The sequence below is a fragment of the Trypanosoma rangeli genome (assembly GCF_003719475.1).
Source record: "Trypanosoma rangeli strain AM80 chromosome Unknown Tra_15.4_contig_00297, whole genome shotgun sequence".
Lineage (NCBI taxonomy): Eukaryota > Euglenozoa > Kinetoplastea > Trypanosomatida > Trypanosomatidae > Trypanosoma > Trypanosoma rangeli.
The window spans coordinates 5,243-23,344 of record NW_021706041.1 but is presented as its reverse complement, the minus strand read 5'-3'; the positions used below and the strand labels follow the sequence as shown (position 1 = coordinate 23,344).

Sequence of the window (18,102 nt, the reverse complement as noted above, 5' to 3'; positions counted from 1 at the left end):
AGCTGCTGAATGTAGGCCCCCATGGCCGTCATCTGCTCCACGCCTCGATTTGCGATGGCGCTGCAGCTGCCTGAACCATTGGGGCTGCACATCTTGGCACGGTTGGGTGTGCCCACTGGCGGCGGACTTGCACCGCGGCGGTGGATCACCTGCACCAGCTCCAGCACGTACAGGCCATTTGCGCCCGTGACGGCAAGCAGCAGGATGGCAACACACCATGCGACTATCAGTGGTTGGTAAATCATTGTTGGCGGCGGCAGGGTTGATCGCTGCTCCTACCCCTCCAGATTAGCTTAAAAAGGTATCCTCAACCTTGCGGCAGACGAGCAGGTAGAAGAACAACAATAAAAAAAGAAGGAAAAAAAAATAGACGAAGATGGTGCCCCAGCCGCAGCAACGACGGGGAAAGGCACCACACACAAGCAGCAGCCATCACAAACGATGGCACGGAAACACATTTGGCCTCGTGTGTGTCTGTGTGTGCGTGTGTGTTGCGCTCAGTCACTTTCCAAGTTGCGTGTATCCGTGCTAACTGTCGAAGCAAATAGAAGGCCCAACGGTGGCGGCGTTGACAGCCTCCTGTCGCTTGTAGTGCCTCCACTGCCTCGTGGACACGCTGAGTTGGGGTGTAAAATGGCTCCGCTGCCTCCACAGTGGCGTCGCCACGCAGCGTGGGTGGGTACCCCGCTTCTGTGTCTTGCATGATGCGCTGCACGAAGGGGATTTCCCTGAGGAACGGCACCCCAAGCTCCTCTGCGGTTGCCCTCACCCCCGCCGGCGCCAAACAAGTGGTGTTTCTTGCCGCACTGGTCGCATGCAAAGTAACTCATGTTTTCTATGATGCCCAAAATGGGCGTTTTCATGGCGGTTAACATGTCAATGCCTCGTCGAGCATCAACTAAAGCCACTCTTTACGGCGTGGAGAGAATAACCGCGTCCGTCAGTACAACCTCCTGCGTGAGTGTTAAATGTACGTCGTTTGTCCCCGGTGGCATGTCAATGACGAGGTAGTCCAACTCATCCCGGTCCGTTTGAAACAACAAGGCCTGAATGTATTTGTTTACCATCGGCCCCCGCACTGAGATGGCCTCGTCGTACGGCACAACGGAGTCCCATGCTCATGATCTTCACGCCAAAGTTCGCTGGTGGCTCAAAGCAGCCACTGCCAGCCACGCGGTACGTCTCCACCTGCGAGGCATCGACGCCCATCATGGTTGGTATGGAGGGGCCAGTGATGTCGGCGTCCACAACGCCAACGCCGTGTCCCATGTTTTTCAGTGCCAACGCCACATTAACGGAGGAGGTGAATTTGCCCACACCTCCGTTAGCACTGCAAAGTGTTATGGTGTGTTTGACACCAGGTATAGCCACACGGGAAAATTTCGTTTATTACTATGGCTGTGAACAACAGAAGGCACCTCCTTCCCCACGTGCTGCACTGCACTCCCCTTTTGTTGTTGTTGTTGCCGTTTACGTTACCCGCCAGACGTCCGCCAGGAAGAGTGTCTACAAAAACGCGTTGGCGCACACCCTGCATTGAGTGAGTGAGAGAGTGAGAGAGAGAAAGCGGAGTGGTGTGGGTGATGAAAGTTCCACTTGTGTTCACTGCAGACGCGTGGTCGTTGCAAAACTACTACGGCGGCGCCTGCACATCCGCAGTTGGAACAAATGAGAGAAAAAAAAAAGAGACAGAACAAATATGTCTTTCTCCATATATCAATGCCAAAGAAAAAGGAAAAACAAAACAAGTTTTCGTACTTCCGATGTCTCCCGCCACACTCCGTCACACAAAATTCAATTGCGGCCAAACACCACTTCTCCCACCTGCCGCAGACACAGGGGGTGTGGCGTTAACGGAGCTTGTTAAACCCAATGTGCGTGGCATTTTCACGGAAGCACTGGCGGCACACGTTGAGCTCGTACTTGCGGATAATTGCCTTCTGGTTAGAGCAAATCACGCAATGGCGAGAGCCCTTGCCCATGCCGATCTTCTGACGGGAACGCCATTGTTCGAGGTGGCCCATTCTTGCAGGTTGCGCTTTCTGGTGGTCTGTGAAAGTGTTTGAGTCTTCCCTGCGAGTATGTCACGGGAGGCTTTCCACGACCAAGCGTGAAGGAAAAGGCACGAGAGAGTGCGAGAGGGAAAAAAAAAGGTGTTGTGTGTGTGTGTGTGTGTGTGGATGCGGGCAATGCGCATAAGCCACACCATGAAATGCAAGAAAAAAGTGCAAGTGGGGGCAATATAATTCCTCAGTTGTTTTTTCTTTTTTGCTGTGGCTGCTGCTCATCCCACCTGCTTCTTCTATTTTTCTTCGTCGTCAACGCAGCTTCCACTCACGGTGATCGTGCCGCACCTCCCTCCACTTGAGGAAGATGATGGGGACGGCGATCAGCGCAAGCGAGGTGACGAACACCACAAATAGCAGCCACCTGTACGTGGCGGAGACAAGGTACAGCCGCAGCCGCCAGCTTTCCTGCGAAAGGAGGGGGTTGAGCCATACAAGCACGTTCGAGTTCGGCACCAGGTTCGCCGACCACGCGCGCCGCACGGCCTGCCGGTTGGCCAGAATGCCCACAGCGTAGTCTTGGATGTAGGAGAAGGTGCGGTCAAGTCCAAAGAGAAGGCGCGACAGCTGCAGCGCGTGCCCCTGCGTCCTGGACAACTGCGTGGCGTAGGCCCAGCGCTGTCGCATCGTGGCGTCGCTCCACCCAAAGCGGTGGACAGCACCCGGCTGGTAAACGCCCCAGTCGTGGACTGCGGCGACGCCGTTGAGGGCGCTGCTCGTAAGAAAATACTTCTCCCGCAGCCGCGACAGCCGATTCGCGTAGAACACGACGGGAAGTGCATTCGTGTCGTGGAAGGTCAGCACAACGTCAAGGACCCCGTCCCCCGCGATAATGGCAAAAAAAGGAATCGATCTCGTGTAAGTCGCGACATCGTCCGCCAAAGCCCCCGCACGCGCCTCGTCCAGCGGCGCACAACTGAAGGATGGGCCGTGAGCGTCTCGCTGGGATGTCAGCAGCAACGGGCCGTAGGTGCTTGGCACCACTAGATCCACGTACCCGTCTCGGTTGAAATCCCCACTGCGCAACAGCAGTGGCGACGCCACTGAACTCGTCATGGTGAGGGGAAGGCCACGACGCATGTGAATGTTGCATGCATTTTTCTCGTGGAGAAAAAACTCCTTCGATGCACCTTCGTGAAAACCAAAGCGGTGCCCGCTACAACATCCGCCACCAGCACATGGCGAGGAGCCATGTAAGTCGTTGTAGAAAACTATCACGCCATCAAAGCGGGTGCACTCGCCAAAAGGAATAGATGTATTCTGCGGAGCGCAAAGTGGAAAGAGAAGGTCGGGTGCCCCATCCCCGCTGACGTCCGCTACAGTGGGGAAGCCGTAGCGATTCGCTGGGGTCAACGTCAAGAGCAACTCATGTTCGGAGCGTGCAGGAAAAAAAGCATATATATGTAGCGTATTACTCTCCCGCGTATACACTGTGTATAGTAGATCCACGACGCAATCACCATCAATATCGTCTGAAATGATGCCTAGCGGGACAACCTCCCTCGCGCCCTTTATCCCTGCCAGCAACACAAACGGCTTAAAGGCAGGTAGGGTGTCCTGCCCGCTGCATTCGTCACCTGAGGATGTCTCGGTTGTGGCTTGCATAATGACAAGCGACCCTGTCACGTCCACCAGGGCAATCTCCGGCAGCCCGCATTGGCTGAAGACCGTCACCAAACTCATTTGTGGTATGGAGGCGTTGAAGGATGGCACGGCTTCACTCGCGATCGCCGTGGGAGGCTCGTCGCGGTGTCGGCCATTGACAAAATAGAGTCTACCATCCTCGCACTGAACAAGAATGTCCAGCGTCCCGTCGCGGTTGAGGTCCGCCACGATGGTGCTTACAATGGGGCTCAGGAAATCTACCGAGGTCCAGCACAGCGTGTAGAGGACACTGCCGCGGTCCTCCGCCTTGCCTTGGCAGTACCACACAAGGTTGGTGCGGTTGGCCCAAGTGCCAATGAACCCCGTCTTCATCTCATTGTCCCAATCCGCCGTCGCGGTGATGCGAAGCTCAAGAGGCGAGGTGCCCAAATACGTCGCCGTATCGTTGACCCATTGTGCTCCCACCGCCGGCAGCTGCGCTAAAAGAAGCAGCAGTGGCACGAAAACCGCAACCACACTGCGGGCGGCAATAAACCACGACATCCCCCACAGCACTTTCTTGGTGCAGCTGCCACCCCGCCACCTCTGTCCCACCCGCCCTTCGTGCTTTGTTGATGTCGTCGCTCTTCCTTCCTCTTTCTTCTGGACTGTGAGGGGCGGAGGGGCAGAGCAGCAGGATGGAAGCACAGCAACAACGGCAACGGCGAAAAAAAAAAAACTTCCTCAATAAGCAATTCAATCAACAGCCTCCTCAGACACAGACACACACACACACAAACCCCGCTGCAATGGAGATCCTCAACAGTGGCATCATCATAATCAGCTGTCAAGTGTAACCAGAAGGCAACGCATTAAGCTAGCGATGCCACGCCGCCAGTTCACCAGCCACCCACCTTGACACAAAGCAAAAAATGTCCTCCAGTCCCATCTGTGGAATGGGTTGCTTACAGACCAAAGCCCGATGAGAGAGCTGCTCCGCGGAGTGTCGCACGCGTGGGTTGTCGCACTGTTTGTGCAGCTGCGTGAAATCCACCACAATGGAGTCAAAGGCACCCGCGCCTTTTAGCATGGCCTCTGCAATGTGCCGCTCCACAGGATACTGATCCTGTGGCCACTCCTCCGCAGGCAGCTCCGCGATGCTGTGCCGCTTTGCGCACATCTCCTCCTCCGACACGGCACACATGGCGGCCTCCTTTTCCACGCGTACGACGGGACTCATTTCACCACGTTGTGAGGGCTTCAGCATAAATCCAGAGCTCATCAATGGGACAATTAGATCATTCATACTTGATATCAATAAACGATGCTCAAACGCCGCAAGGGAGGCCAAGTGCTCGGTAGAAATCAACCGCTCCGTAAGAACGCTGGACTGGAGAAACATGTCATGATACGCGGTGGAGTACAAACGTCCAAGCAGGCGCCCAAGGTAAGAGCGCACAGAGGCATCCATGTGGCGCGTGCCCGCATGCGGCGTCGCAATCGAGCAAAACACTTTCCACTCCACCCGTAGGTTTCCCTCTTGACACCGCAATTCCCGGACCAGCTGCGGCAACGCCTCGCGAACGATCAGCCCACCCATGGAGTGAGCCACAAAACTTAACTGCACGGTCGTCTCCCTCTCTACACCAGGCATCGCAGACGTTGCTGCTGGCGCCGTAGACGGCACAAGGGCCTTCATGCAAAGGCTACTGAGGGCGCGCAGCACCTCCTGCACGAGCCGCGCTCCACACACCACAACTCCGTCATCCGTCTGAAAACCCTCATTCACTTGCGGTTCCACGACGACAGGTGGCGGGTCAAGAGCGCGCAGAAGTCGTGCAAGACAACCCAAGTCACGGTGCGTGCCGTGCGAGCCATGCTGCAGAACAACTACACGGTGTTTCATTCATTAATAAATTTGCGCAGGTCGCCTCTTGTCTTTCCTCACACACATACGCAGCAATAGCGAGAGTGAAGGGCGCGCCTCCGCTTCCTTCACGTTAATTTCCTATTTTTTTTATATCAGTCCTTCCTTTTCCCGTCGTTGCAGCAAAAACCCGTAAACAAAATTAAAAAAACATACGCGTATACGTGGGCAAATACATACACCTGCACCTGTGCACAGTGCACTTCCACTGCACTGTGAGGGTGTGAAGCATAAACTCACACACACACACACACACACACACACACACACACCGAGAAAGAGAGAGAAAAACAAGCATGGAGATGTACATCTCTGCATCAACTGCCGCGATACGGAAAAAGTGTCTCGGGTTTCAGTTACCATTATTAATGTCTCCGTTATTTGTCGTCTTTCAGCGGCTACAACAGCCAAAACAAAACAAAACACACGCACACGGCTACGCCAGAGTGTGCAATGGAGTCTCCTGCATCATCTTCCAAACTATGGTCAAATCGCTTTTTCAATCCTGTGTGATTCCACGAGGCACTGCGGTCCAACCGTGCAGTTCATCACCTTCACCCCTGCAGTGACCATGGCAGATGAACCAATCACAGAGTTGGAGATGGTCGCGCCTGCACCGATCTCGGCATTATCCAAAATAATGCTATTACTAATACGCACGTCTGGCCCCAGTGTCACATTGTTTCCAATGATACTGCGGGCAATAGTGGCCTTGCACGTGGGCGAGGTACGCAGAAAACTGTGGATGACAGTAATCCCTCTAGAGACATCGTCCGCGCGTATTGTGAAGGCAGAATCACTCACCAGGCCGCTGAGCGCCATGGCAGAAAAAGGAAATCGTGAGGAATTCACAGCACGATATATGGATTGTTTGCCCATGAATGACTGCGAAGGCCTCTGAATTGATTGTGGTTGTTGTTGTTGGTGTGGCGGTGGGTGGGTGTATTTGGCGGTGCCGCTGGTGGCACTCCGCGGCATCGTTTCATTTGCGCCGTGTAACAGACATTTGGAGAATATAATTTCTTTATTCACGGCAATGTAGTCCTCGCACGTCCTGACACGGTAGGCACGCATGTACGTTTCTGGCCTTTCATCGTAGATAGTGCAACACACAAGCAGATTATCCGCCTCTGCAGGTAGCACGGGTCCTGGAGAGGCATTAAGAAAATTCACAAAGCAGTCTCTTTCAAACAACCAGTGTTTGGGAATGTTATACTTGATCTTGTTCTCCGGACGCGCAAACAAGCTATGTTTCTCATTGATGGTACTATGCTGGTTCAGGGCAAAAAATGGGATGCAGTCGCGCTGCACCGACCTCCCTTCACCCGCAGAATCTGCAATAGCATGCAAAGCCCAGTGACGCACAAGGTATACGTGTGCGTCCGTCGTGTCGCAGGCAAAGGTGAGGTTGGGTCGCCGAGCCCCAAAGCCCATGCTAACATAGGGCCTCAGCCTCTCCTCATATGGGCACATGATGTGTAACCTGTAGCTGCACGGACCATTGGTGTCCCTGTCAGTCTCACCGTCGCCCCGCGAGTTTGCCGTCGAGGTACCGTTTACGGCCTCATCTAGTTCCTCGTATGCGGTACAAGTGTAGCGAAATGTGTACGGTTTTGGGGGGAAGCCGGTGTCGTGTTTCCTGTTAGCCTTTGTCCCCGCAGCCGCCGGGGTGTGAGTGTTTTTCAGCGGACGAAACAAAAGCACCGATACAGAGGCTACGGAACAATAAAAGTTGCGAATAAACGGTTCCAGGTCCAGTCCAGGGAGAAGTGTGTCGCAGCTGAGAAGCAACGCGTCACGCGCATGCCCCAATTTACTCGGCAGCAAGGACTCCTTGTGCTCCAGGTACGCCTTCACCACATCGCAGGTAGTTGACGGCGCCTCATTCTGCGTGAAGGGTACCAACACAAAGACAAACTCCACATCATGGAACACGCGGTGCAGGTAGCTCTGCAACGCCGCGTAGTCTTCGTTGACGGTGACAAAGAAGGTACGACAGCCAGCGGCGTACCAGGGATACAGGCAGTACCATATCATGGGTTGATTGCAGATGCAAAGCATCGGTTTCGGCTCATTGTCACACAATGGACGGAGACCATCGGCCTTCCCACCTGCAAACACGACAACGTCAAAGAGCTGCGACGCCGCTACCGCAGGACTTGCCACGGAGGTCCTGGATTCCATAAATTATTTTCTTGGCAGCGTTTTAACAGTTACCCCGACTCCTCTCCACGTATTGCCTCCTCCACTTGTGTCTCTTCCACTCTCACCTTTTTCCCCTAGCTTTTTATTATTATTATTATTATTCCTGTTTTTATTCTTCTCCTTCCTTCTAGTGCCTCGATCGCTGTAAGTTATTTACTCCCCTTTATGCCCTTGTGTCGGGCTGTCAATGGTTCCCACCGCTCCTGGGCTCGCCTCAGAGGTAACACAACACACACGACTCGTGGGGTACGCGCTGAGTGGTTGCTGGTGGCGTCGCAGGAGAGGCGAAGCAAAGCCAGAAAAAAAAAAAAAAGAGAGGAAGCGAGATAAAAGTGATGTGGGTGCAGACGACACGACAAAAAGCAACACGGGAGTGGCAGCTCCAGATGCACAGCTTTGAGGGGTCCGCGTCCCGCCACTTGACGCGTCATGTGCACTTTCTCCCCCCGGCTTACATGCACAGAAGGGGGGGGGGAGCGACAGTGGAAAACAAACAAACGAAAAACAAAAACAAAAAGAAGGAAAAAGACATTGTAGTTGAAACGTACGCCGCCCCCCTCCCTCCCTCGTTGCCGTCGCTGCTTCCTTCCTTCATTGTGCATGTGCCGCACTCTCTCTACCTCCGCCGTGGCCCCAGTTCTCCTTGCCTCTGCGTACACCTGCATTGGTGGCGTTTGCATGTAATCAAATGCATGCTCCGCCCACCCTCCCCATTCTTCTTCTAGTTCTTCGCATTGGCAGCACCAGTTGGCACTGCCGGTCCGTACCCCGCACGGTCACACAAGCCTCTCAACTATCTCCTCCTCTCGTTTTTTTCTTTTCTTTTCCTTCGTTTCATTTCTCTCTTCACTCATTAAACATGTATATATGTTTCCTACTTTCTTTGCCCGCATCCCACCGCCTCACTCTCCCCTGCTGCTTCATGGCTGTCGTTGGGTCCTCCTCGCAATCCCGTGGCGGCCGTGCAAAACACGACGCCGGCGCCCCCTCCCATTTGCCGCCCACTATTCGGCATGCACTCACGCAAGTATGCATACGGCAGCGCCTCTACTTCCGCTCAGGCTGGCGATCGTAAAACTCGTTCCGTGTTTTGGCGTCAATCTTGTTGAGCAGCACCTTCGGGAAGGTGCGCAGAAGCTGCCAGCAGAGATCAAGACTTTGAAACACATCGCGGGACTCGTAGAAGCCCTGACAAATAAACTTCTTCTCAAACTTCTCCAAAAACTCAAGGTGCAGGAGATCCTCGCTGCTGAGGGCCTCCTCACCCACAACCGCCTTCATAGCCAAAATGTCGCGACTGATGGCATATGCGGCGTACATTTGGTTGCTGACACCGCCGTGGTCTTTGCGGGTCATCCCCTCGCCAATGGCATTCTTCATCAGTCGGCTGAGGGAGGGCAAAATGTTGATGGGCGGGTACAACTGCCGGTTATGCAGCTGGCGGTCCACGTATATCTGGCCCTCCGTAATATAACCTGTCAGGTCCGGAATTGGATGCGTAATGTCGTCGTTGGGCATCGTGAGAATAGGAATCTGCGTGATAGACCCCGCGCGCCCCAGCACACGACCGGCACGCTCGTAGATGCACGCTAAATCCGTGTACATGTACCCTGGGAAGCCGCGGCGCCCAGGCACCTCCTCACGCGCCGCCGACACCTCACGCAGGGCATCGGCGTAGGAACTCATGTCTGTCAGAATCACCAACACGTGTTTACCGCAGTCGTAGGCAAGGTACTCCGCGGTGGTGAGGGCAAGCCGTGGTGTCACAATGCGTTCAATGGTAGGATCATTTGCAAGGTTCATGAACAGCACAGTCTTTTCCATAGACCCGTTCTCCTCAAACTCGGTACGGAAGAAGCGAGCTGTTTCTTGATTCACACCCATAGCTGCAAAAACAATGCAGAAATCCTCCTGTTTCCCCTCCTTTCGCACCAAACCAGCCTGACGCACAATCTGGGCTGCAATTTCATTGTGTGGTAGACCAGCCCCAGAGAAAAGTGGAATCTTCTGGCCGCGTGAGATGGAAGTCATGACGTCTATAGACGAAATGCCAGTCTGAATCATCTCCTCGGGATATACGCGTGCCCGTGGGTTAATGGGAATACCCTGAATGTCACGGTACTGCTCAGGCAGCACCGGGGGGCCATTGTCAATAGGAATACCGGAGCCGTTGAAGACACGGCCCAACATATCTTCACTGACGCCAATCTCCATGACTTTTCCAGTAAACTCGCACCTCGAGCGCATGACGTCGATGCCGGAGGTTCCCTCGAACACCTGAACAACAGCCTTGTCGCCATCCACCTCCAACACCTGCCCGCGGCGAAGCGTACCATCGGCTAACTCAATGTTCACAATCTCCGCAAACGTCGGCAGACGCACATCACCCAATATGACCAGCGGGCCATTTACGGCGCGAATCGTTGTGTACTCCAGGCGTGGTTTGACTAAGTAACCACTTTGAATCGCATTGATGTGCTCTGCCAGCAACTCCTGCTTCGAGAGTATACGAACTTCCTCTTCTTGATGTGCCACCATTTCCTTCCGCCGTTATATGTGTATGTTTCTCTCTCTCCCTTAGCGTGTTTGTTGTTGTTGTTGTTGTTGTCTTTTTAGTTTTTGGGGGGTTCTTTGCTTACAAATGCTGTTGTTTGCCGTTTTGTGGCTTATTGTGGCGCTGCCTCCTCCGTCACCAGTCACGCTCTCACGCACCCAACGTTATAATAAAACAACAAAAAAATAATAATAAATTAATTAAAAAACATTAGTACAAAGGTGAGAAGGACGAAATATACTGCACAAAGGGAAGGCACAAGTGTAGAGAGTGGCAACTGAGAGGCAAGACAAAAAAACACGTCCCCCAACCAAATCCTCATGCGTGTCAAGTTGCAACTATTACCTCACTCCGTGTGGATGGATATATCCGAGGTATGCGCAGGTGTACTCCCACACCCCTCCTGCACAAGCAACAAAAAAATCTTGACATATAACACCAAGTATAAACAAACAAATTAACAAGCATGGCAACCATACAACACAACCATTTGTTCCTCTTCTCCGTTTTTTCTTCATTTCGTTATTTATCCTCATTGTTATGATTTACATATATCCCCCCTCCCCACCCACCCACCCAGTTTTTTTCTATTTTTGGAGCTTCGTTAGACATCGCTGCCGCAGAGTTTTTTTCCCCCACACTTCACACGTACGTGTCAGGTGCCTTATTTGCGTGTCGTCATCGTGCCCTTTCCTTTTTTCCCTGGCCCACTCGCTTCCTTTTTTTTTTGTTTGTTGGATCCTTGATTCCTTTTTCTTCTATTTTAAATTTTCCTTCATTCCTACAACTTGCTCTGATTGGTTCTAGTAGACGTCACCGGTACCGATATTTTGCTTCACGGCCCCTTTTCGTTTACTTATTTATTTCCGTTTTGTTTCGTTTTCCCACTTTAACATCCCTTACACAGAGACCCACACGCCGCGGTAATTGATTTGCGAATTGAATACACACGTCGTGTGAAGTTCCAAACTGACGGGGAACACCACGCACCACCCCACTGCACGTTCAAGCACGGCGGCTAGGCGAGGTCGAGCACCATGCGGGTGGGGTCCTCAATGAGGTTCTTCACCTTCACGAGGAACCTCACCGCGTCGCTGCCGTCAATGAGGCGGTGGTCGTACGTCAGCGCCACCGCCATGACATCGCGTATCTTAATCTCGTTCCCCACCACCCATGGCTTCTTCTTCGTTGCGTGCATGCCGAGAATGGCACTTTGCGGAGGGTTAATGATGGGTGTTCCCATCCACGAGCCGAACACGCCGCCGTTGCTGATGGTGAAGGTGCCACCCGTCATCTCATCCAAGGTGAGCTTGTTCACCTTCGCCCGCTCCCCAAAGTCGGCGATTTGCTTCTCAATCTTGGCAAAGTCAGACTTCTGCACGTCCCGCAGCACGGGAACCACGAGTCCCCGTGGCGTCGATACGGCAATGCTGATGTCGACAAAATCGTGGTATTCAATAAACTCGGAGCCAAAGGATGCATTCACAATCGGTATGTCCTGCAAGGCAATGGCGCAAGCCTTTACAAAAGGGGACATAAATCCAAGCTTTACGTTGTGCTTCTTGTAAAAGTCATCCTTGTACTGGTTACGCATCTCAATAAGGGGCGTCATGTCAATCTCGTTGAAGGTGGTAAGCATTGCACATGTATTCTGACTCGCCTTCAAACGATCTGCTATACGCTGACGCATAGAAGAGATGCGCACGTTGCGCACGCGTGGGTCAGAGCCTGTTGTAGTAGTCACAACACGTGGCTCCGTTGCCTGGACTGCTACACACCGCGGCTGCGGTGTCACTTGACGTTCCGCTTGTGGATTTTGCTGTTCCGGTTTCCGAGAAGCAGCCGGTGCCTTTGGTGCCGCCTCCGCTTCAGCGTCCGCCTTGACTTCCCCTTCCTTCATCGTGGACAGTTCGGCACCGACCTCGACGACACTCCCTTCCTCAAAGTTAATCTTCGTGATGAAGCCGCTCGTCGGCGCCCGCACGTCCACGTTGAGCTTGTCCGACTCGATCTGGCAGATGACCTCATCCTCGCTGACAGGATCGCCAACATTCTTGGTCCACCCTACAACCTTTCCGGTACTGATGGACTCCGCAATGGTAGGAACCTTGATGCTGATGCAGAAGCGAGCCGCTAGCTTTTGCACGCTCCATTGGCTGGTGTGGAACCCCTGGGCAGTGAAGCGCCGAAGCATGTGGAACGGGAAACCGGAGGAAAAAATGTTTTTTTTTTTTGAAAAACGAAGTAGGGAGATAAGGCAGTTCTCTCAACTACTTATTGGTGGCACAACAGGCTAGCGATCACCCCGGAAGAAGAAAAAAAAAAAGAACGAAAGAAAATGGTGCTCCACCCCACACAGGCATCACAGCTGCATGCAAAACAATAAAAACTGCGGTAAGGACACAAGGCAGCGAAGCCACCAAGTACAAAACTATTTGTTCTTATTATCATTCTTGTTTTTTCCCTCCTTCTTCGCGTCCCCTCGTGCCCTACGTGCAGAGGCCTCGGCGGCGCAGTGCGTTCAGCGCCCCGCAGCGAAGCTCTGGGTCCCACCTCGCCAAGGCCAAGGCAAACAGGGGGGCCGCCGTCAATGCGGCAATAGGCCCCCACGGTGACCACCGGGTGTACGCAAAAAGAGTCACCCACACCAGCAGGATGCGCCGGGGAACGACGTTTTCTAAGTCACGCAGCCGTAGGCGGGGCGGAGGGGCAGTGGCGTCACCTCGCCGTGGCGCCACCTCGACAGGTCCCGCCAGCAACAAGCACAATCCCGACACGCAGCGCAGGGCCATGCTGACGATGTTCACCATAATAAGCCCCGTCACCGAGTCGTCGACCACCCAGCGCAGGCGAAGCACCACGTAGCAGGCGACAGCGTACGTCGCGGCGTGCGCCACCATCACACGTTGGGTTAGCCGCAGCATCGATGCCGACGCCGTTGCCCGCACAAACGCGTCTAGCAGCCCATACCAGGCCATGAGCGGCAGCAGGAAACAATACAACTGCAGAGCCCGTACCACCGCCGGGGACGCCCAACGGCGGGAAAACAGTCCCAGGAGAAAACCCTCGGCAAGCGGCGGCGCCAGTAGCACCACCGCCGCGCCAAAATATGACGCCATCCGCAGCATAGTGACAAGCAGGCTGATGGCCTCCTCCGTTTTGCCCCTCGCGGCGTCACGGCTCCATTTCACAAAACAGGCGTTTTCCCACACACGGAAAATGAGGCGGGCGACAATGGAACCAAGGTTGGAGACAACATCGTATTGACCCATCACTGACGCCGAGGCAAACGTCGCGAGAGCGAAGTGTTCCCCTTCGGTGAGCAGAAGACGCAGACAACTCTCGCTAAAAAATTGGCGCAGCAGCAGCGCCTCCCTCATCACCTCAGCACACGCGGAGTGCCACGAAAGGAAACACCACGGCAGCGACGCACGCAACCAGGGCAACAGCGAGACGGAAAACAAATCGCAATGCTGCGCCGCGCCCCATCGTGCGGTGACTGCGCCTCTTCGAGCCCTCTGGAGAAGATCATCGTTTTTGGCATTCTCACGTTCCTTGTGCCCACAGCGACTGTTTCGATTCCAGAGCCAGAGGAAATACACACTGGTTGCGATGGCGTACGCCAGGGAGCCAGTGGCAAAGCACAGACGCGCATTGTACAAATCCCCACCCAAACCCCCGCACATTTTTACAAAAAACAAACACGTCACCTGGCGTGCTAGCAACGCCCAAAATTCAGAGGTAACAATAATCCGTGCGTAGTCAAGAGCCAAAACAAGAGCAATGCATGGCTCCATCATCAGTGAAACGACGATGCTCAGAGCCAGCAATAGCTCCGGGGAGCTCACCGCGCTGCGTTGGACGTCTGCCAACGCAGTGACGACGTCCCCCACACGTGAAAGTGCGGCTAAGGAAGGAAACATGTGAATGCCGCACAAAGGCAGCAGCTCCAGCCCTACCATTATTATAATTCCCAATGGAAGAGAGGCACTGGCGCAGTTCATCACCTGCAAAACCACCCGCCCATCCACTGCCCTCTCTCGGAGATTTTGCCGGGCGTTCACACTTCGAACGCAGTCACGTGCAAGAAAAAGAACGGTGTTGAAGTACAGTTGACATGAAAAATTAATCCCATTTTCGTTGGGTGCAAGCTGACGGGTCAGAAGAGTGCTCAGCGTGAATGTCAGTAGCTTCAGTGCGACGTTCAGTACCACGGCAGAAGCCAAGTGGCCCTTAAAGTCCATCCCGCCTCGCTCCAAAATGAGAGAGGGAAGAAGTGCTGGGATGCGGCGTGGCGTAGCGTGGCGAGCGCACGGCACTGATACTGCACGCCTGCCTCATAACGTAGAGAAGGCAGAGGGCGAGAAGGAAAAAGAAAAGGCCGAATAAAAAGAGCGTTGGGTAGTCACACAAAAAGCTACAGCCACACGTGCGCCTTCCGCCAGAACAATATATATATATATATACACGTAAATGATGACAATTTTTTTTTTTTCCGTTGCTCTTGTCGTCGTTGTTCTTGTTTTTTTTTCTTATTATATCCCTCTCTCTGTTTCGTCCTCTTCAAAGAAAACGGTGTGCGTCTCTCGGAGGTAGGAAGGGGAGAGAGTTGACGATTAACCCCCACACCCACAAAGAGATACGCACATACAGCAGAAGGTAAAACAGCCCATCAACGCATCTCACTCAGCTTGCGGTGTTTTCCTCCTCGCCGCTTGAGGGATTGCCGTCGTTTCGTTCTTCGATCTCAGCGTCGAGTCCGGGGAGGCGCTCGAGTCGCCGCCGTGCAAAAGTGAGGTAGGCACTGTGACCCTTTGACACCAGTGCAGGGCGTAGCTTGGGACGGGACGGCCGTCCATCCTCCTCACGGCCACGCTTAAAGGATGGCTTAAAGTATTTTGTCAGCGCCTCCACGGTGCGAATGTCAATAAACTCAAACGGCTCCTCCCGCAGTCGTTGCGCCGTGCGCTGTGACTGCTCGATGCAGGGAGAGAAGGTGCACAGCATGCCACCTGGTCGCAGCACCTGAAGAACGTTCTCGATTGCGAGCCACGGCGCTGGAACATCCAAAAAGACGGCGTCCACGTGGTGTCGAGGGAGGCCAAAGCCGTGCTTGGGATCGGTGCCTGCACCAATTTCCTCCTCCACGCCAGCCATAACACCGCTCTCGCACGAAGTGCTGCAAACATCGCGCCAGTTGCATGTCACGAGGGATGCTGGTAGGCCATTGCGCCGAAACTCCTGCCGTGCCTCTAGGCAACGACCCTTGTGAAAATCAAAAGTGTAAACAGTGCCGTTGGGAGCAACGGTTTTGGCGAAGGAGTGCGTCAGCGACCCACTTCCCGTGCCCGCCTCGGCGATGCGGCACCCCGGCCCCAGCCTCAGGTTAAAGATAATAACGGCAATGTCCGTGTCGTAAATAATCTGTGTGCGGTGCGGCACCGCCTGCGTCCACAGGTCCGCACTATTTTGCAGGACGAGCAGGCTGGGGGGCCTGGAAGTGTCGCCCTTGAAGTTGCTCTGCCCCGTGACCCGCGTCCCAAGCGGTTGGCCAATGATGTCGTCGTGGCGGAATTTCCCCTCCTTGCAGTGAAGCAGCCCGCCGCACCGAAGCACAAGCGGTGTGAGGTTGAAGTGGCCGCGGAGGAGAAGGACCGTATCGCCCTCCCTCGCAACAGCTCCCCTCGCCGCCAGCATTGCTACTAACACACTCGAAGACGACACGAAGAAAAAGCAGAGAAGAGAGCGAGATGACTCATGTCGCTTAGCTCGAGGCTCCTTCTAGCCACAGCCTCCCTCTTTGTGTGTAGACGATGACACAGCGTGACAACGCAAGCAAACACATACACACTGCTGCTGCTGTCGCAGCCGCCGTTGTTTAGTTTGGGGGGGGGGGGGGGGGAGTGAATAACTAGTACAGACATAGCGTGGTGGGAAGCACCTGCCCCAGGCCGGACAACCAAGCCCACATTCCCGCACACCGCCTCACACGCTGCCTTCGTTCACTCACTTCAACTCCCCAGACACAAGCACACACTCACGCGTGCACATAAAAAAAAAAAAAGGTGGTAGTAGAGGGACGTAAGAGCAATGTCATCCTTGCCGTCGCCGTACATCGCGGTATTACACGTTTCCCGCACCCGTCACGCTCTACACTCTTTGACCTGCCGTCGTCATTGGTCCGCCACGAGGCGTTGAATAGAGCTACTGAGCTCACAGTGACTCGACGGCAGAGTTGCAAACTCGCGAAGGATGTGGCTCCATTTCTGCAGGAGGTTGACGTCCCCGTGTTGCCTTACGTGAGTTCTGTGGGCGTGTGGTTCACGGGAAGCTACCCCCTCCCACTTGCTGCTCTTCGTGGGGGTTCTGTCAGCCGCGTTCTTTTCCCGCCCACGATGGCGGTTCAAACGGAACTGGAGATACTCTTCACACCGCTTCGGTGAGGAAGCCCTTGTCGGAGTCCGCAGTTTCGAGACGCACCCCGTGAGAGCCTCGACACGATCGGTCAAAGCACCCACAAGTGTGAAGAGCTTTGAGGTCACAGCATCCCCTTCCTCCGTCGTGAGCTTCGGCAATTTTCTCCCCGGCTGAGGAGACAAGGGCATGAAGGATCTGGCGTTCTGCATGTCCTTATGCCACTCTTCACGGGCCGCGTGAAGAGCCCCAAGACGCACTCGCAACCCTCGCTGCTGCTCGCTCAAAAAGTGCAATGCTTCAGAGCTAAACTGTGAAGAGTGTCGCTGCTCCTTAATGTTAAGCGGGGCAGCGGTCGTGAAGGAGACATCAGACGTCAAGTTTCCACATGACTGTAGCGGCAGGGTTTCCTGCCCCTGCACGGTGAGCGCATCCCCCAGTCTCCTCATCTCGGCATGGATGCAGTCCAACTCCACCTGCAACCTTTGCTCCTGCTCTACGTAGTCTCTCTCGACCAGGCTCAGGCGTTGCTGGAGCAGTTTCATCGGAACTCCCAACGTGGGCGTGGCCAGCGGCAACGATGGCGGCTGCCTCGCCTGCTTCACCTCCGCCAAGGCTCTCATCTCAGCCTCCGCCTCTTTTGCCTTCGCCTCCTCCTGTGCAGCAATCTCAGCACGTCGCTTCCGCTCGTACGCCAACAGTTCCTCGTCGATCTCTGCAATAAGCACACGACGTTCATCCGCGTAGCGTTGCCAAAGTTTCCTTGTAGCAACCTCCCGCTGCTCCACCTCCTGCACCATCTCCTCATCCTGCCTCGCCCGTTGCTCACGCACTCCCTGCTCATAGGCGTCCTTCGCCTGCTTGTGCTCTGCCAGTGCCTCGTCACGCCTGCGCTCAAATCGCTCCCTTTCAAGACCCCAAGACAACTCCTTTGCTCGCACAAACGCCTTGACATCGTTATTCACTGCCTCCGCAAACTGCACCTCCGCTGGGGCATTCGTGCGTGCCAGCTCCCCTTCGAGCGTCGTGCGAAGGAATGCCTCCGTGTCCTCCAAAGATTTCTTCTTTATTGCCAACGCTGCCTTATTCGACGCACGGAGGTCCTCAGCAACCGAGCGTGCGGAAACTGCAGTAGCAGTAGGCGAAGGTGCAGTGATCGCAGAGTTAGCTGATGCCGGCGATGACGAGGACGAGGGTATTGACTGCAGTCGCTCTACGGAGCTAAGCCTATTTCGTCGTTCCTCTTCAAGAGTTTGCATGCGCTTTCGTTCCTCCTCCTGCCAGTGGCGGCGCACCTTGTCAAGTGCATCGTCGGCTGGCGGGCTGTTCGTGTTGCCAAGCGTGACGGGAGC

At 54.5% G+C, this 18,102-nt stretch overlaps 10 protein-coding genes across 10 annotated transcripts in view, besides 15 other annotated features; 2 read left to right on the top strand and 8 right to left on the bottom strand.

Annotated features, from left to right (window-relative positions):
* Positions 1-332: 332 nt before the first annotated feature.
* Positions 333-377: a microsatellite.
* Positions 378-466: 89 nt separating this feature from the next.
* Positions 467-492: a microsatellite.
* A 622-nt stretch (positions 493-1,114) lies between these two features.
* Positions 1,115-1,540, top strand: TraAM80_07295 (uncharacterized protein; the record flags this gene model as incomplete). Its single annotated transcript, XM_029384095.1, has 1 exon — positions 1,115-1,540. One exon carries the CDS (start codon positions 1,115-1,117, stop codon positions 1,538-1,540), a length of 426 nt encoding a protein of 141 aa, XP_029236074.1.
* Positions 1,541-1,763: 223 nt separating this feature from the next.
* TraAM80_07294 (uncharacterized protein) lies at positions 1,764-2,066 on the top strand (the record flags this gene model as incomplete). The annotated part of the gene is made up of 1 exon (XM_029384094.1): positions 1,764-2,066. The coding sequence occupies one exon, from the start codon at positions 1,764-1,766 to the stop codon at positions 2,064-2,066; it is 303 nt and encodes a 100-aa protein (XP_029236073.1).
* Positions 2,067-2,153: 87 nt separating this feature from the next.
* Positions 2,154-2,179: a microsatellite.
* A 139-nt stretch (positions 2,180-2,318) lies between these two features.
* TraAM80_07293 (putative FG-GAP repeat protein) lies at positions 2,319-4,214 on the bottom strand (the record flags this gene model as incomplete). Its single annotated transcript, XM_029384093.1, has 1 exon — positions 2,319-4,214. The coding sequence occupies one exon, from the start codon at positions 4,212-4,214 to the stop codon at positions 2,319-2,321; it is 1,896 nt and encodes a 631-aa protein (XP_029236072.1).
* A 209-nt stretch (positions 4,215-4,423) lies between these two features.
* Positions 4,424-4,450: a microsatellite.
* A 77-nt stretch (positions 4,451-4,527) lies between these two features.
* Positions 4,528-5,556, bottom strand: TraAM80_07292 (uncharacterized protein; the record flags this gene model as incomplete). Its single annotated transcript, XM_029384092.1, has 1 exon — positions 4,528-5,556. The coding sequence occupies one exon, from the start codon at positions 5,554-5,556 to the stop codon at positions 4,528-4,530; it is 1,029 nt and encodes a 342-aa protein (XP_029236071.1).
* Positions 5,557-5,814: 258 nt separating this feature from the next.
* Positions 5,815-5,849: a microsatellite.
* Positions 5,850-6,063: 214 nt separating this feature from the next.
* Positions 6,064-7,761, bottom strand: TraAM80_07291 (GDP-mannose pyrophosphorylase; the record flags this gene model as incomplete). Its single annotated transcript, XM_029384091.1, has 1 exon — positions 6,064-7,761. The coding sequence occupies one exon, from the start codon at positions 7,759-7,761 to the stop codon at positions 6,064-6,066; it is 1,698 nt and encodes a 565-aa protein (XP_029236070.1).
* A 100-nt stretch (positions 7,762-7,861) lies between these two features.
* Positions 7,862-7,899: a microsatellite.
* Positions 7,900-8,269: 370 nt separating this feature from the next.
* Positions 8,270-8,297: a microsatellite.
* A 271-nt stretch (positions 8,298-8,568) lies between these two features.
* Positions 8,569-8,588: a sequence feature (GA-rich).
* Positions 8,589-8,624: a sequence feature (A-rich).
* Positions 8,625-8,829: 205 nt separating this feature from the next.
* TraAM80_07290 (V-type proton ATPase subunit B, brain isoform) lies at positions 8,830-10,320 on the bottom strand (the record flags this gene model as incomplete). Its single annotated transcript, XM_029384090.1, has 1 exon — positions 8,830-10,320. One exon carries the CDS (start codon positions 10,318-10,320, stop codon positions 8,830-8,832), a length of 1,491 nt encoding a protein of 496 aa, XP_029236069.1.
* Positions 10,321-10,368: 48 nt separating this feature from the next.
* Positions 10,369-10,404: a microsatellite.
* A 98-nt stretch (positions 10,405-10,502) lies between these two features.
* Positions 10,503-10,537: a microsatellite.
* A 354-nt stretch (positions 10,538-10,891) lies between these two features.
* Positions 10,892-10,915: a microsatellite.
* A 439-nt stretch (positions 10,916-11,354) lies between these two features.
* Positions 11,355-12,530, bottom strand: TraAM80_07289 (2-oxoglutarate dehydrogenase, E2 component, dihydrolipoamide succinyltransferase; the record flags this gene model as incomplete). Its single annotated transcript, XM_029384089.1, has 1 exon — positions 11,355-12,530. One exon carries the CDS (start codon positions 12,528-12,530, stop codon positions 11,355-11,357), a length of 1,176 nt encoding a protein of 391 aa, XP_029236068.1.
* Positions 12,531-12,645: 115 nt separating this feature from the next.
* Positions 12,646-12,674: a microsatellite.
* Positions 12,675-12,825: 151 nt separating this feature from the next.
* TraAM80_07288 (putative dolichyl-P-Man:GDP-Man5GlcNAc2-PP-dolichyl alpha-1,2-mannosyltranslocase) lies at positions 12,826-14,580 on the bottom strand (the record flags this gene model as incomplete). The annotated part of the gene is made up of 1 exon (XM_029384088.1): positions 12,826-14,580. The coding sequence occupies one exon, from the start codon at positions 14,578-14,580 to the stop codon at positions 12,826-12,828; it is 1,755 nt and encodes a 584-aa protein (XP_029236067.1).
* Positions 14,581-14,785: 205 nt separating this feature from the next.
* Positions 14,786-14,802: a microsatellite.
* A 220-nt stretch (positions 14,803-15,022) lies between these two features.
* Positions 15,023-16,033, bottom strand: TraAM80_07287 (putative tRNA methyltransferase complex subunit; the record flags this gene model as incomplete). The annotated part of the gene is made up of 1 exon (XM_029384087.1): positions 15,023-16,033. One exon carries the CDS (start codon positions 16,031-16,033, stop codon positions 15,023-15,025), a length of 1,011 nt encoding a protein of 336 aa, XP_029236066.1.
* A 188-nt stretch (positions 16,034-16,221) lies between these two features.
* Positions 16,222-16,238: a microsatellite.
* Positions 16,239-16,509: 271 nt separating this feature from the next.
* TraAM80_07286 (uncharacterized protein) overlaps positions 16,510-18,102 on the bottom strand; it is a gene marked incomplete at both ends in the record, with an annotated part of 2,625 nt that continues 1,032 nt past the window's right edge. Inside the window, one exon of the mRNA XM_029384086.1 lies at positions 16,510-18,102. This exon is cut by the window's right edge and continues 1,032 nt beyond it. Coding sequence (XP_029236065.1) covers positions 16,510-18,102 — 1,593 coding nt within the window.